The sequence below is a fragment of the Anguilla rostrata genome, chromosome 17, assembly GCF_018555375.3.
Source record: "Anguilla rostrata isolate EN2019 chromosome 17, ASM1855537v3, whole genome shotgun sequence".
In the NCBI taxonomy this organism is placed as follows: Eukaryota; Metazoa; Chordata; class Actinopteri; order Anguilliformes; family Anguillidae; genus Anguilla; species Anguilla rostrata.
The window spans coordinates 24005231-24021858 of NC_057949.1; the positions used below are offsets into that span (position 1 = coordinate 24005231).

General features: G+C 42.4%; 2 protein-coding genes across 7 annotated transcripts in view; both read left to right on the forward strand.

The window, feature by feature from the left end:
- LOC135244085 (uncharacterized) overlaps positions 1 to 1995 on the forward strand; it is a 149916-nt gene extending 147921 nt beyond the window's left edge. Inside the window, exons 13-14 of the mRNA XM_064316284.1 lie at positions 893 to 1031; positions 1729 to 1995. Of these exons, the coding sequence (XP_064172354.1) occupies positions 893 to 1031; positions 1729 to 1874 (285 nt within the window). The 3' untranslated portion in view covers positions 1875 to 1995. The remainder of the gene's footprint in view (positions 1 to 892; positions 1032 to 1728) is intronic.
- Positions 1996 to 8515: 6520 nt separating this feature from the next.
- The window catches only part of LOC135242981 (rho GTPase-activating protein 44-like), a 44370-nt gene continuing 36257 nt past the window's right edge, over positions 8516 to 16628 (forward strand). For all 6 annotated transcript variants that reach the window (XR_010326518.1, XR_010326519.1, XM_064314364.1 and 3 more), the window contains exon 1: positions 8516 to 8831. Coding sequence is in view for 4 of the 6 variants with exons in the window: in XM_064314364.1 (XP_064170434.1) it covers positions 8779 to 8831 (53 nt within the window). In the remaining 2 variants the exon portion in view is untranslated. The remainder of the gene's footprint in view (positions 8832 to 16628) is intronic.

Sequence of the window (16628 nt, forward strand, 5' to 3'; positions counted from 1 at the left end):
GCAGCTCATCTCAGAGCTGAGTGTCAGTGACACTCCTGATGAGGAGTACATTTTTCTCATTCTCTCTGACGGGGAAGAGCACCATCTTTATTTACCGATTTTTTATTGTTTTCTTTTTTTTTTTTTTAGAACTAAATATTATCATGCGTACCAGAAAAGTGACGCATAAAAGGATTATATAAATTAATTAAATAGCTGATTTAGTCAAAAATCGATGTTTGTTAACTTAAATTTTGTCTGTATAACAGGGGAGGAGCACCGTCTCTCAGAGCTGAGGATTGTGCTGCTGGGGGGGAGACTGAGTGGGAAGAGTTCAGCAGGAAACACCATCCTGGGCAGAGAGGAGTTTGAGTCTGGAGTAAGAACTGCACAGTGTGTGAAGAGACAGGGTGAAGTAACTGGGAGACAGGTCACTGTGGTCGACACACCAGGCTGGTGGAAGAATTATTCTGTGGAGGACACCACAGAGCTGGATAAACAGGAGATTTTGCGCAGTGTGTCTCTGTGTCCCCCGGGACCCTGCGCTCTCTTCCTGATTATTGATGTGAGCTCAGCATTCAGAGATGAACACAGGAGATCAGTGATGGAATACCTGGAGCTTCTCAGTGAGAGAGTCTGGAGACACACTATAGTGCTGTTCACCAGGGGAGACTGGCTGGGAGACAGAACCATTGAGCAGCACATTGAGACTGAAGGGAGGGCCCTCCAAGAGCTCATAGAGAAATGTGGGAACAGGTATCATGTTCTCAACAATAGGTTCAGGTCTGATGGGACTCAGGTCACAGAGCTGCTGGAGAAGATAGAGGAGATGGTAACCAGGAACAAGAGTGTTCCCTTCTCTGTAGAGGAGAGAAACAGAGATGTCAATTATATTAAGGAGAATTATATACAGGAGATCTTTGAGGAGGAATGGAGCAGGCGAGAGGAGGAGCTGATAGAGAGAATGTCAATGATTGTTGTTGACTCAAAGACAGAGGGATCCTCACTGCCATTCAAGAGGAGAAGTAGTTTGGATGATATTCCGCCTTCCTGTAAGTTTTATCTGAAAGAAAAGACTTTTCGATTTATAAAAATATCACGTTACTTGCATATATAAAGCACAGAATTAAAGTAATTAATTCCATTAAAAGTATTGATGCCAAAATTAAGCCAAGTTACAATAAATAATATTAGCTATCTTTGTTCACACAAATTAAAAGAGCTTTCTTCCAAAGCAATGCTACCTAAATTATTTCAAGTTACTTGGTCCTCTGTTCTTTGTACATGTGAGTAACTTGGCATTTTTGTCTGTTGAAAACGTGTTTTTCTTCTGGTATCATTTCTTTTTGCACTGTGTTTGTTATGAGTAAGTGATAATAGTCACTCACATAAATTTAGACTATGAAAGAGAAATGCATACTCATAAATACAAGCAAACACACATGCATTCTATCTGAAAGAAACACATAGGCATGGATTCAGTCATTTTTCCTTTATCATGAATGACAAATAAATGAACGTGTTTGTCATATTTTTTAATGAAAGTGTTTTTAATGGGGTATTGTGTATACAATAGACCTACTAATTGTTTGTAGGTCAGTAGAGCATCTATACGGCTACATTAATTTAGAAATGTATCATTTGCAGAGTAGCTACAGTAGCTAGATCTCAAACATTTTATGATGCCGCAGTTTCAGAAAATAACAAAAATATAGTGTAACAGAGCTTGTTGGTGGTGTTGTGTTACAGTGAGTGGAGGGACTCCAGCCCCCTCAGAAGCAGGCAGCGCTGTGTGGGATTACCAATCTGCTCATAAGGTTTCCAGTAAGGTGTCATGGTGGCTGAAAAGGAGTAAACCAGAGAGTTCAGCATCATCTGGATACGGAGTTCTGTAGTGAGTGAAGCAGAGGAGCCTGACAGGGTGACTATGGAAGAGGACAGTGTAGGTGACACGCCACACTAAACACTGCTCTACACTGTCCCATGTGGTAGATTGTGTAACTACTTCATCTGATGCTTTTCAATGTTTTTGCCAATATACAACTGAAAACTAGATTGAATTTGAAAGATGTGTAATTTCATAGTATACATGGCATAGACAAAATCAGATTTATATAACATTTCTGTGTATCTATGTGTCTGGCTCAGTGTGTAATGGCAGTGGGGTGCGGGTTTGAACCTCGGCTATGCCCATGTCATCCGCTGATTGGCAGGGAGTCTGCTGATGGACATATTTGTTCTCACTGGATTCCTCTCTGATCTTTTTTTCTGTTGCAATGCTTCTGGTGTGCAGGTGATATAATTCAAGTGACATACTGACAATACTGTATATGTTTTATTTGTGCATATTACATACAGTACATGTATATTTTGGTACTTCATGTTATAGATCTGCAACAGTTTTAGTAACAATTTCTGAGATTAACTACACAAGATAAGCATTGGGTATTCCAAGGTTTTCCCCAGAAAAATAGAGGAAGGGGAAGTGCCTCATAGGGTATGCAGTGGTGGCTTCATGTGGCAAGTCATGGTATTTGTAGGGTATAGCCCAGTGATTCCCAAACATTTTTTGGTCAGGGCCCCCCTTTATTATCCGTAAATTTTTTAAACCCTCTCCCCACCCCACCCCCAACCCTTCACCCCCCCCACCCTGCCCCCAAAAATCTATTAAAATATTGTGACCACAGGTCACTTGCTATGCTAACGCTGTCATTATGGTACAGGCTGCATACCTTACATGAGGTGGTGTCAATATCCTTTTCAAAAGATAGGAAAAAAATACCTGTTTTCCATCAGTATAACACTCCGACAGAACAGCCTTTAATCTTTTAGCTTTTAACACAAGTGGCAGATCACTGGCTCTATGTCCACATCAGTAGCATGCAGCATGTTCCATGTTTGGGGATAATTACAAGATACCATTACTGTGTTGAATGTTGTGTGCTTTTTAGGGGGGAACATTTATTTTGGGTTTATGCCTGTACAGGTGGATCTTCTGGCTGCCCATTAACCTGTTTAAATGTTTTCCTTGGTGCTCTAGTGACATGCACTTAATGTGCTTAAGCGTCATAATGTGACAGCCTTTCATGATGATGTATCAAATGAATGAAAAGTTCATGAATAAATGGTTATACTTTATTGTGGTTTAATAGCCCTACCACAGTGCCCCCTGCTGGTGGGAGTGAGCACCGTCAGTCGCCCGTGCATTTGATATTGTGCCATTCTCAAAGAATAGGCTTGGAGTGTGTGTGTATGTGTGTGCGTGTGTGTGTGTGCATGAGTGTGAGCGTACATACGTTTGACAGAGAAAAAACCAAAGAGAACAGGATAACTGAAATGATCCAACCTTGTCACAAGTGAAATATTTTTCTTACAGATGAGTTCTATTTTTTAAACAATGGCTCAGTAATTGGGGCTTGTATAAGGGGTACCTTCTCTCAAGCTAGGGTAGGGAAGGGGGGTAGTCCTGATGTAGCCGCAAACTCGAAATCTTGAATCTCCTGACCATGTTGTAATTCATGGAACATTACAGAAATGTCTTTCTTTTGGGTGTTTCCTCACAACCTGGGGAAACCAAGGCCGTGTCCTTCAGCAAGAGCCAGCCAGGTAAAATGGCTTCCATGTTTTCTGAATGTCGAACTTCCAGCCAGTGACCTTTGTGAAAGTGTAGCGCTTTGTGCTAGCCTTGAATGAACTGTAAGCCATAGCCACTGTTTTACAAAGAGCTAAAATGGAGCTCTTTCATTTCTTACATCAGGGGGGAAATGTTCAAAGCAGCAAAAACTGCCATCACAACAAAACAAAAAAATGTTTAAAAAAAAATAATAAGAAAGAAAAGGAATTTTCCTGGCAGCCATCTAAATTATACAATGTTTTAAGTATTAGGCCTAAAGTATTAGGATCTAGCACATAAGTATTATAATATTCAAAAACTCCTGTACAATGAGGCTTTGTACAATAATTCATGAAACAGGAAAAGTATGTTTTTAAGTTAATTTAATGCCAACTCAAGGGCTAAAGTTCAGTAGCTGTGCATTCTTTATGGCCCTTATGTGAACACGATAACGCAATAAATCAATAATCCAGAGTATAAAATTGTTTGCTCCGATGCCTTAAAAGTTGAACATTAATTTATGATGGTTATAGCAGGAGAATGAATCTGATAAAATACTTTAACCTGTACATACTGTAAACCATGCTCCTGAAACTTGTGATTTTCTTTTTTTTTAATGTATGTATTGTTAATTTAATTGGCTAAAAATTGTTCTCTCTCTCTTCACCTTAATTAATTAATTCAACTGTTTATTTTTTGTAAAGGTGTGGGAACTGATAATTAATATCACAAAATGCAAAGGATTTTTTCTTGCAATGTCTGGTTTGAAGATTACAAGCCTGTGAGTCATAAGTCCTGACTCATGTAAACACCTTTAGAGCCTATCAGAAAGCAGACTACTCGCTCAGGGCTGCAATCAAACACATCCACTCTCCACACAAACACATCCACTCTCCACACAAACACATCCATTCTCCAAGCAAACACATCCACTCTCCACGCAAACTCATCCACTCTCCACGCAAACACATCCATTATCCACACAAACACATCCAGTCTTCACACAAACACATCCACTCTCCACACAAACACATCCATTCTCCACACAAACACATCCACTCTCCACAAACACATCCACTCTTTTGATGCTGGACAATTCTGTGCCACCATTTTCCTTGATTTAGCAAAAGACTTTGACGCTGTTGACCACCCTGTCCTGTCTAAATCTTTCCTGTTCACTCCTGCCAGCAACTGGGATCAATTGCAAATGGACAGTTCTAGCTCTGTTCCTGCCTTCAAGGGCTCAATCACAGCCATTCTTTCAGACACTTACAGTTGCCTTCTTACCTTATATTGACCAGTTGTGTCTCCCTGTGCTGTTTTTATGTTTTATTTGGTCACCCTCTGTGCCTGTATTGTGCTTTCTTTGACTGCTGTCTGTTTTCCCAGCTGTAGCCTCTTCAATGTTAAATGTACCTGTACTTTTTTTTTACTGTACTTTTTATTGTTATTTATAGGCATATGATTCTGCTTGTTTTTTATGCTGCTGCTCTTGTTTTTGCTCCTGTAAACCATGCTCCTGAAACGTATGATTTTATTATAATGTATTGCATGTTATTTGTCCAAATTTAATTGGCTAAAAATTGTTCTCTCTCTCTCCACCTTAACCGATGTGTGGTGAGCGTTCACATTGGTGGGTGCTACACATTGGTGGTGGGTGAGGTGAGATCCCCCTGATTACTGTAAAGCACTTGAGCATATGGAAAAGTGCTATATAAATACAATGTTTCATTCATTCAACTTTCTTATTTTTTGTTAAGGTGTGGGAACTGATAATTAAAATCACAAAATGCAATGGATTTTTTTTCCTTTGGCTCTTGCAATGTCTGGTTTGAAGATTAAAAACCTGTGAGTCCTGACTTATGTAAACACATCCACTCTCCACACAAATATATCCACTCTCCACACAAATGCATCCACTCTCCACTCTCGCCCTATCTCTTTTTTTGTTATTATTTATCGCTTTATCTGTTGACTGTGGCAGGGCTCCATTTGTTCTGTTAACATGTCGGCCTATGGCCCCTGTTATATTTGTTTTTATTTTAATTTGCAACCCCCGCGCCAAAAGGACATTTTCCCTTTGCCAGACCATCATTGCAAATAAGAATTTCCTGTTTATTTACTCTGCTTGGTTACATTAATACTGGTTACACCTGGTGGCCCAGCACTCTTTAAAAGTGACTTGAGGTCACGTCAGTGTAAACTGACTTAAATTTTTGTTTGCTGCTTGTATTTTATTACAATTTTTTTAAAACTCAACCTTGTGAAGCTTGTATAGTATATAGTATATTTTTTAATGCAGATATCTTAATTATTTATTCTAATAGTGCAGGTCAGGTTTTATGTGTTGCTGTAGGTATTCATGGTCCTTTTCACTTAATTGAGGTTTTTCTACTGTGGTTCTGAACCAGTCTGTCGGGGTTGTTGAGAGAAACAGGGTGTGCTGCCAGAATGCTGTAGATGCCCTGGAATCAAAGACAAAAAATATATGTTCCATAAGGAAACATGCAGGGTGCTGTGAGAAAGCTGATGGCCCCGTCATGGGAAGCGCCACAGTGCCGAAGGCTGAATATATGATGCAAGGGTGCCCTCTAGTGGACAGAAGAGTAGATGCAACAGTTAGTGGCTCACTCACGAGATAAAATTGTACCACAATGCTTGGTTTATTATCTCTCTACACATATACACCCTACGCAAAACCATCTGCCATTTCTCCAAAAGCTTTCATTTACAGATTAGTATTATACCCCATTAAAAGGCCACTGTTATTTATAAGTAAGAGTATACAAGGACATGTATGATTGACACGTACTGTCATAAAATCTGCCTGAACTAGTGCATCAAAGTGGCTCTCTACATTTGGCTGAGATCTCTCTGAACTGACCTTTCAGGAGTATACTGAGGCATATGTCAGTGTGGGGATAAGGGTTGGGTTTTGAGGCTTTAGGTATCAAAGGTCTTACTGCTTATATCCTGATAACCATCCGTCATAAAATGATTGTGATTTGGAATCTGTCCATGGGTGGCATTCTAACAGCCTTGGGGAGGAGCCCGACTCAAAGTCAGATTAAAATGTGAAATGGTAAATGTGAAACTGTCGGTTAAATTTAAACCTGAGACCTATCTCTTTGCTCTAGCCTATTCTTAGAAGACATTGTGCTGTCCTGTTGTTTTTCCTCTTTCGTTTATTTTATTCTACTTTTCTTCTTCTCCTCCTCACTTTCAACTGTTGGCTTTGTTGCGCATTTTATTTTCTATAAAGCACATTGTATTGCACTTGGGGCAGTCCAATGGTGTGGGTCCACAGTGACCAGTATTGTGTCCAACCAGAGGTAGCGGGCCTGGGGTGGGGTGGCAATCTGGGAATATTCCAGGTGGATGGGGGTGGGGGGGGGGGGCATGTAGTAGGTTCAGAAGGTCCCTCGGGACTCAGCACAGGTGCCCTACCGGTGGAAAGGGGAGACAGGAACAAGAATAGTCGATTTTGGAAGAGCTATGGGTAGCAGACAGGGACAGAAATCAGGGATGCTTGTGATGATCAGAATGCTGTAGCTTATTTTAAATTTCAGGTGGAGCCTTACATTTGTACCCTTGGGTGAAGTATGTCAACTTGAATTAACAATCTAGTCTTATATAGGGAGAGTAGAAAATGTGGACTTAATGGGCCTTCATTAAAAAAACCTTTCTTAAATTATTCTTTTGTTCTTAAAAAAAGTTTCTACGAAAAAAAAACAATACGGGATTAATGAGACGTGCAGACTTTTGTTTTTGTTCTATATGCAAGGTGTATGAGATAATGAATGCTGTTTGTGAATTTTATGCATAATCTTGTTCATGCGATTAGCATAAGGATGCAGCCATGAACAAATACAAATAAGAAAAAAAAATTATGAATACAGAAATATTTTTGGAAACGTTTACACCCGCAGTTTACGATCAAATGTGATCATACACCTTTTGAGAATGAAGCCCCATATGATCGGTTGATCGGTAATGGTGCAATAGCACATGACGACCACAAGGTGATGCTGTTTTGCAGTGTGAAATCAGATGGAAAGTCACTGTCGCATTCCGTTTCCAAGTGCAAGGAAGATGAGCCGCAAAGCTGTAGCCCAGTGCTGTGAAATACTGGTGTGTATCTTCTACAAATAAATGCGCATTTAGTAGCTGAGTAGAATGGTAAATCCTTTATGCGTATGACCAGATTCAGCTGTTTGGTCAAAAGCATAAACAGACCAACCTGAGAATTTGTTTTTGCCTGTGTGGGTGGTATGGGATGTTATACTACGTGTATGTAGTGCTATATGGTGGCAGCCCGAGGACCTATGCATACATAACAGAGGGGTTGTCTTCATTTTATAATCTCATTAAACCTGTTTCCCCATGTTTTTCACATTTATCTAAAGCAACATTTAAATAAATATATTGACATAAGGGCCAATCCCATGTGGCCAATTCACTTTTACTTCAGACCACATCTCAATATGTGGCAGGAATTGACATTTTTTGCACCTCGCATGAAATCCTCCTTCAGATATGAGAACAAACGACGCATTCATTATAATTGTTAAATAGGAGAAAATATGAGAGAAATTCATTGAAACAGATAATTACAAAAATAAGGTGAATATTTTTCTCTCGATTTTGTCTTATTTACTTCTATTAATACGCTCATAGTCAACAGCACACATATACATATATAGAGGCACTCATCAGGCCTAAACGTATATTTTATGTAACTATTTTAAGAGGCAGTCCATATCTCTACAAGTGAATATAAAGCTTAAATAATTTCAGTTGTCCTTGAAATTTTCTAAATTTTCAGCTGCGTGCCTTGGGGTAATCCAAGACACAAAATGAGAAAATTTAGGTGCAGGGTTCAGAAAACTACCTTTCCCACACTGCACCGGGAAGTAGCGTCAGCTGCTCGTGAAAGCTGTCATTCTGCCCATAGAGGAGAAATTGGTCCTGCATCTCTCTGCAGGGGAGTGGGAGATTTGGAGAGGGGAATGCACAGTAAATATGTTTTCCTTCATATTAGCGAAATGTTTCCGACTGGATTGAAGGAAATGGGATACGACAGGATGGGCATATTCGCTTACATCTGCGGAATGTTGGACGTGCGTCAGTGAGAAATGCCGAGTGTTTTTCACTGTCGGTGTTAGCTAACGCAAAAAAAATACAAGATGAAGAAGCAATTCAATCGAATGCGACAGCTCGCCAACCAAACAGTTGGCAGGTAAGGAAATTACACGACAGTTCCGCTATTGTATTAAAACTTTGCTTATTCTGAAACCGATACGTTTGTTGTGAAATAAGTGGGAGTGAATGGGAGAAACGTGCTTGTGCGAATCACTATGCAATTTAAAGCCACCTGGAAAAGCGGTTGACTAAGCAAATACTTTATTTATTTTACCACGGTCATATGAAATTCAGTGCCAGTGACAATACAGAAACAAAGATGACAACACCATGTGTAGAGTTGAAAATATCTTATCAACAGTCGACATATTTAATTGCTGTAATTGGCGTAATGAATATTGGAATACTGCAGAGGAATCGCGGAGGCGCAATACCTCCAAGGTGCGAATGGTAATAGGAAAAAATGTGCACACTAAGATGGGAGTGGATACAGTTGAACGAAAAATTGGTTTTTAATGAACTCTGTCTTTCTAGATCTTACGGAATGCTTTTATGTTAAATACGGAGCATACATATGCTACGCTTAACGCGTGCAGGTTGGAGTGGACGTGTGCGGCGATATGGAAAAGGCGCAGTGTTTTCATAACGCGACAGATTTGGCGATGGTCAAAAGTGAACCAAACCGTTCTTAGGAGCAACCCTCACCGTCAGTTGAAGAAGGTCGACTGACTGTCGCATTTCGCAGTTTTAAGAGCTCAGAATGCAGTGACTGAATCAATTTCTTTGGTTTCGTTTAAGGCGAATTAAAATAACTTCGGGACTGCTGCAATACCTACGCACTGAATCGACACGTATTAAAATGTAGCCTATCAGCCAGGGTTATGTAATTCACCTGTCCGTGGGAAATTATAACATTTACTTTAGTTCTGCGTATGATCAGATATTAATATCCAGCATATAGCCTACACATAGACATCATCCAAGTGAAGACGCCGTGCAGACATGAATATAACGGAGTGAAAATAAATCAAAGTGCATTATTATGATTATGATTATTATTATTATTAATAATAATAATAATAATAATAATAATAATAATAATAAATTAAATAGGCCTGTCATTAAGTACAGTCAATCCCTAGCCCAGTGTATCAGCGTTCAGATGACTATCGCTCTTACTTTGGTGTTGAACCGTCTTACATGAGATTTTTGGTGTCCATGATTATACGTCCGTCCCTTTCTCTTTCAACGCCCCCGTACTCTCTCCTGTCGTCTATCTCCCGACCAGAGCTTGGATGTCATGCAGGGGATATGGCACGCGGACGGAAGGATGCTGTCGTGCCCACGCTGTCCCTCGCCGTGAAAAGATGACGCATGGCTCGTGGGTTAGAACTGCAGATACCGTGTGCGCGCACAGAATATTGGAAACCGTGTTGTATTTTAGCGAAGACATGGCAGTGAAAAGTTTAAGAGGGCAGTAGATGATAAACAGGGAACCGCCTATGAAAACTGCGCCTTTTAGATTCACGATGTTGTCGTGTGGGCTGTATTCTTGCTCCACTATGTGGTATTTTGGTAGTTTGCTTCAGAAATCACTGAACGGAAAATCTGTTACAGATTTCTTAACTACCTAGTTAACGTCTGTTGAAGTGTGCGTTCCTCTTGATCGATATGCTGATGTGATATTATAAATAGCACATTTTCCGAGTTAAGTGATGTATTTCTTATGATTTCCTTTAATTAATTTTAAATTCATTATTTGATTAACCCACAAAACAGATGTAATGCGTGTAACGCTTCAGGTATTTAAAAATAGTAATACAATAAAGAAGTGTCTTTTTTTTCTTTACATTACAATTACGATTGTAACTGCTATGTAAATAAGTGGTAGTATAACTGACGTCGTACACCTTTAAAGGAATGGATGTCCGAAATATATTTTTAGAAGGGTTTCACCTAGTACTACCTAGGTCAGAACTGACTTAATCAATGTTAATGATGTTCAGTTGCAGCGGGGAAAAGGTCTGTTTTCAAAGAACCCTTCACAGCCTCCCGTGTTCGTTTGATTGTTTTGCTTTCGATGCATTTTGTTAGTGCAGTCAGTCAGTTGGCTACGGCATCGCTGCATGTTCATCCGCACGTATTTGTGCATGTGTGCATCTGCGTGTGGTTGTGACAGTTAGCTACTCTCTCAGTGTGATGTTGTGTTGGGGACCAGATCATTTTCCCAGCGATAGCTACCCGCCCACTGTAGGTGTAATGTAGAAGCATAGTAATGGGAAACAACTTGTTTCCTAAAGGGCAGGCTGGACACGGTAATGAATAATATGTACGGGGCGGAGTGCGCTGCTGATGCTGGTGATCACTGTACGTGTGAGCGGCAATTTCCCAGCAGCCTTGACAACAGCCTGGTTTAAATGGTCTCAGGTCTGTAGATCTGGCGCGCGGGAGGGGGGGGGGGGTGCATTAGGAAACACTGTGTACTGTGGGCTGTAGATTAGGGAGCCTGGATCATTAATAGAGCCTGTGACCCTGTTCATTTCGATCAACGTTTCAAGGATTCCTTTATGTTATTTGCTTCCTTGGGTTCCACTCCCGGGTTCATTCAAACACTGCCGAAACACACCCAAACACTGCACTGATCCACCCAAACACTGCTCTGATCTGCCCAAACACACCCGAACACTGCAATGATCCACCAAACACACCCAAACACTGCACCGATCCACCTAACACACCCAAACACTGCACCGATCCACCTAACACACCCAAACACTGCAACGATCCACTTAACACACCCAAACACTGCACCGATCCACCTAACACACCCAAACGCTGCACCGATCCACCTAACACACCCAAACACTGCACCGATCCACCTAACACACCCAAACACTGCAACGATCCACTTAACACACCCAAACACTGCACCGATCCACCAAACACACCCAAACACTGCACCGATCCACCTAACACACCCAAACACTGCACCGATCCACCTAACACACCCAAACACTGCAACGATCCACTTAACACACCCAAACACTGCACTGATCCACCCAAATGCACCCAAACACTGCACTGATCTGCCCAAACACACCAAAACACTGAATTGATCCACCCAAACACTGCTCTGATCCGCCCAAACACATCAAAATACTGCGGTGATCCACCTAACACACCCAAACACTGCACCGATCCACCCAAACACTGCTCTGATCCGCCCAAATGCTCCCAAACACTGCCCTGACCCCCCTCCCTTGTAATAGAGCAGGAGCTGTATTCAAAAGGTGATGTTGCAATTGTCTGCCCACTGCATTAATGGGGTTCCCCGAAACAGTGTTCTACATTGACTACAATAGTCAGATGTGTAGGCCATTGATGGTCTGGTTGTATTGTGGAAGGGGAAAAACACAGTTCTCTCTCTCTATCTGTCTCTCTCTCTTTCTCTCTCTTTCTCTCTCTGTCTCTCTCTCTCTCTCTCTCTCTTCTTCCCTCCCGCTGTGATTTGTCCCTCCCTCAGCCAGAACTGTAACTGTATTTGGGGGGGGGGGGCAATTAATCAGATTAACACATTATCATCTTGATTGTCAACCTAGTCTGTTTTCAGCAAGATATTACAGATACTTTATCCCTTCTGGTGTGTGTGCGCGCATGTGCGAGAGTGAATGCATGTGTACGTGCATGCGTGTATGCATGCGTGCATGTTTCAGTCTCCCGGGTATCCTCCTCTCCTGTCCTGCTCTTGTCCGTTAACTTGGACCCAGCTCCTCGGCCCTCTCTGGGTGCTTTTTGCCCCTTGAGCTGAGCGGTTCCTTTGCTGGAGGTTCCTCAGCCATTTGGCTGTGGTTGAGTGTGCGGTGTGTTGCCCTGCGATTGTGCGAACAGTTGCGGACCTACCAGCCTGGCCGTTCTGTTCAGGGGTTACCCCGTCTCACCGGGGAAGACAGATTCAGGTTCTCACCTGAATCAGTGTCATGGCTAATTAAGTCAGCACACATGCTTAAATTATAAAAGTCATCAATTAATACCGCAGGTTTTGCACGTTGCATCCCTATGTGTTATACTGTTGCAGTGCTCCAGCAGTGTATTTCATTTTGCAATGGTGATGCTCTTACTGACTTACATAATCTCTAGCCCCTGTTTTTGGGGTAAGGAAATTACCTTGTCATTGGGTGCAGTGTTAAACCCTGAATGCTACCTGATTGTGCACTGCTATGTAGGTACCATGTCTTGTGTCAGTGTCTAGGTGCCTTTCTAATCGTTGATGGTGGATTCTGGGATATGTTGTTGAGAAAAACAATAGTGAAGGTTATCGTTTTTATAATTGCCAGGGCCATGAGTCTTTAGTATCCCAGCCCCGTCTCTCTGACACACACAAATATACACACACACATGCAAGCATGTGCATGGAGGCAAGCACCTGCACACCTTTTAATAATTATGAGGATGGTGTGATAATGGCAGATTCCAATGCATCACTTGCTAATTATGAGAAATTAGTAGCCACACGGAACCTGCTGGAGGAATCTTGGGAAATAACACATTTTTCTCTCCTCCATGTGAAAACTCCTACTCATTTTATGGTGCCTCTCTTTCTGTCTCTATCTCCTTCTTTTTCCCTTTTGCTTACTCGCCCTCCCTCTCTCTTTATCTATATAAACATATATACGCACACACATACACATGTACATATATATGTTGGTGCCAGACGTGATGGTTCCAGCATCTCAGAAACAGCTGCCTTCCTGGGATTTTCACACACTAGAGATCTCTTGAGTTTACAAAGGATGGTGAGATTTTAAAAAAACATCCAGTGAAACGCAGTTCTGTGGACGAAAGCACCTTATTGACGAGAGAGATTGGAAGAGAACGGGCTGACTCGTTCAGAAAGCTAACAGAAAGGCCACAAATGATCGAATGACAGCTGTTTACAGCAGTGATGTGCAGAAGGGCATCTCTGGATGCACAACACATCTCGAACCTGGAAGCGAACGGGCTACAGCAGCGGATGGGCGCAGCCGGTTCCACTCCCGTCCGCTAAGAACAGGAGGATGAGGCTACAGCGGGCACGCGATTCGCCGAAGCCGCGTGACTGAAAATTGGAAAAAACCAATCCAAGTGAGCTCTTCTTCTGGCCAATCTTGATTCCTGCTGCTGCAGGCGAGTGATGGCCGGGTCAGAATGTGGTGTAAACAGCATGAAACCATGGAGCCTTGGGTCATCGGTGCGCACGGGTGGCTGGGAACGGTTTCTTGGCACGCATTAGGCCTCATATTGAGCCTCAATCGAAAGCCACAGCTACCGAAGCATTCTTGCTGACCACGTGTGCATCCCTTTATAGCGACAGGCTGCCCTTTTAAAAACGGATGCTTCCAGCAGGATGATGTGCTGTATCACAGAGCACGCATCGTTTCGAGTTGGTTCCACGAACAAGACAATGACTTCAGTTTAAGAAAAAGGCAGTGACTTCTGTTTGCTCCAATGGCCTGCACAGTCCCCAGATCTCAGTCCAATAAAGCACCACTGGCATGAGGTGGAATGGGAGGTTTGCAGCGTAAAAATGTGCCTGAAAAATCTGCGGGAACTTTGTGATTCAGTAGTGACAGTATGGACCAGAATCACTAAGGAATGTTTCCAGAAGCTTGTTGAATCTGTGCCACGAAGAATTCTGGCTGTTCTGGAGGCGAAATGGGTCCTGCCTGGTACTGGACCGGTGTACCTAATAAAGTGGCCACTGAGTGTGTACGTAATACTACGACCCCAGTCTTAAGTTTGTTTTTATATTTGTTACTTTTGCGTGTGTTTTTTCGTTCCGGGTGCCATCTAATTGGTCGTTTCCATATCCGGTTGCTTGGCTTGAAAAAACTGCCATTTGCGGCCTACCAGCGGAGACTAGCTCTTGGAGCTCGTGGTTGGTGTGTATAGTGATTGCTTCGTTTGACTTTGCGTATTTGACCCTCTCTTATTTGACTCTGATTCCCGTCTAGCTCTTCTGGTTTGTTTGCTGATTCGATCTTGTGTATGACCATCGACTCGTTCCCTTCGACTCTGATCCTTGCCTTAGCCCTTCTAATTTATTCGCCCCGTATTCGATTCCAGTTGTCACCTGGCCCCTCTTGCTTCGTTTGCTGATTGGATTTTGAGTTTGCCCGTACACTCGTTTTTGACCTTGACTCACGTTTTGCCCTCTGCTCACCATATAGTGCTCTGGGTTGGTTAGTGTGTTCCCAGCTGGACTAAAAATCCTTCCATCGGGACATAAGTTTATTATTTCGCTTTTAGTTTACAACTATCAGCTAACTGTCCAAAGTTCAGCGTTCAAAGCCTCCTCGTGCCCAGTACCCTTCAACGACTAAGCAGAATTCAGTTAGATTTGGATAGGCAGATAGGGAGTTACTGATCGGTTTGCAGTACATTTCCCTGCCCATTTCCCTTATCATTTTCCCTGCTACGTTCAGACCCTAGACCAGGTCGTAACAGAATTGGGGGCTCGTCCGACACACATACACACGCACCCACAAACACACACACACACATATATATATATATGATAGGATAGGAACATTATTTTGCATATACATAGAGGAAGCCTCGTTTACACATTACGTTCGGTGTTATGACTTTACACAGACCCTTATTCCCATATGCACACAGATGCCTCTGGGGCTGTAAACTGGGCTTTTGCTCAGTGAGGTGGCATGTTATGAGTCCTTAAGGAGGTGGGGCCTGCTACGGTACAGTGCCTAGAGGGTCGTAACTTTTCTGTAATCCCTTAAGCTTCACTGGGTGACAAAATGGGTGTAAAATACAGTTAAGATGCTGCTGGGTGGGTCATGCCGTTAAGGAACTGGTCTGGTGCACGGAAGGCCCCATGGTCTGCTGTCAAATCTGGAGGGTTTTTTAGAAAGCCCAGGTGACACTGCTGGCCCACTGATCAGGAGCCTGCAAGTCCGCCTGTTAAGCTGCACTTGAAGCTCAGTAAAACTGGTACACTTCAGCCTTACATGGGAATTGGTGTATGGTTAAAGTGCAGATTCTCAGCTTTTATTTAATGTTATTTTTATGCATTTTGGTTTCACCATGTGGAGATTACGGCACTTTTTATGCACACCCCCCCCCCCCCCCCCATTACCAGTCAACAATTACGCAGGAACCTCTATGCATATCCTCTGCATGCAATGACTGCTTGAAGTCTGTGACCCATAGACATCACCAGGAATTGAGTATCTTCTCTGGTGATGGGCTGCCAGGCCTGTACTGCAGCCATATTCAGTTCCTGCTTGTTTCGGGGACAAGTTGCCTTGAATTTTCTTTTCAGCATGTGAAACGCATGTTCAGTTGGATTCAGATTGGGTGAATGACTTAGCCAGTCAAGTATTTTCCCAGTCCTTTGCTGCTTTAGCAGTATGTTTAGGATCATTGTCTTGCTGTAGAATGAAGAGCCGTCCAATGGAAGAATTTGGTTGAACTTGAGCAGATAAGATTCTTCTGGACCCTTCAGAATTCATTCTGCTGCTGCTATCAGCACTTACATCATCACTGAAGACAAGTGAGCCAGTACCTGTGGCAGCCATACATGCCCAAACCATAACACCCCCACCACCATGTTTCACAGATGAGCGGTGGGGGGGTTCTTTGGATCTTGTGCAGTTTCTTTTGGCCTCCACACTTTGATCTTGCCATCGCTCTGATGCAAGTGAATCTTGGTCTTATCTGTCCACAAGACCTTTTTCCAGAACTATGCAGGCTCTTTTAGGTACTTCTTAGCAAACTGACATCCTGTTTGTGCAGTTAACTAGTGGTTTGCATCTTGAAGTGTTGCCGTAGTTGCTGTAGTTCTGTTCGTCAAGTCTTCTGCGAGGAGTAGTCAATGAAACATCTGGTGTTTGGG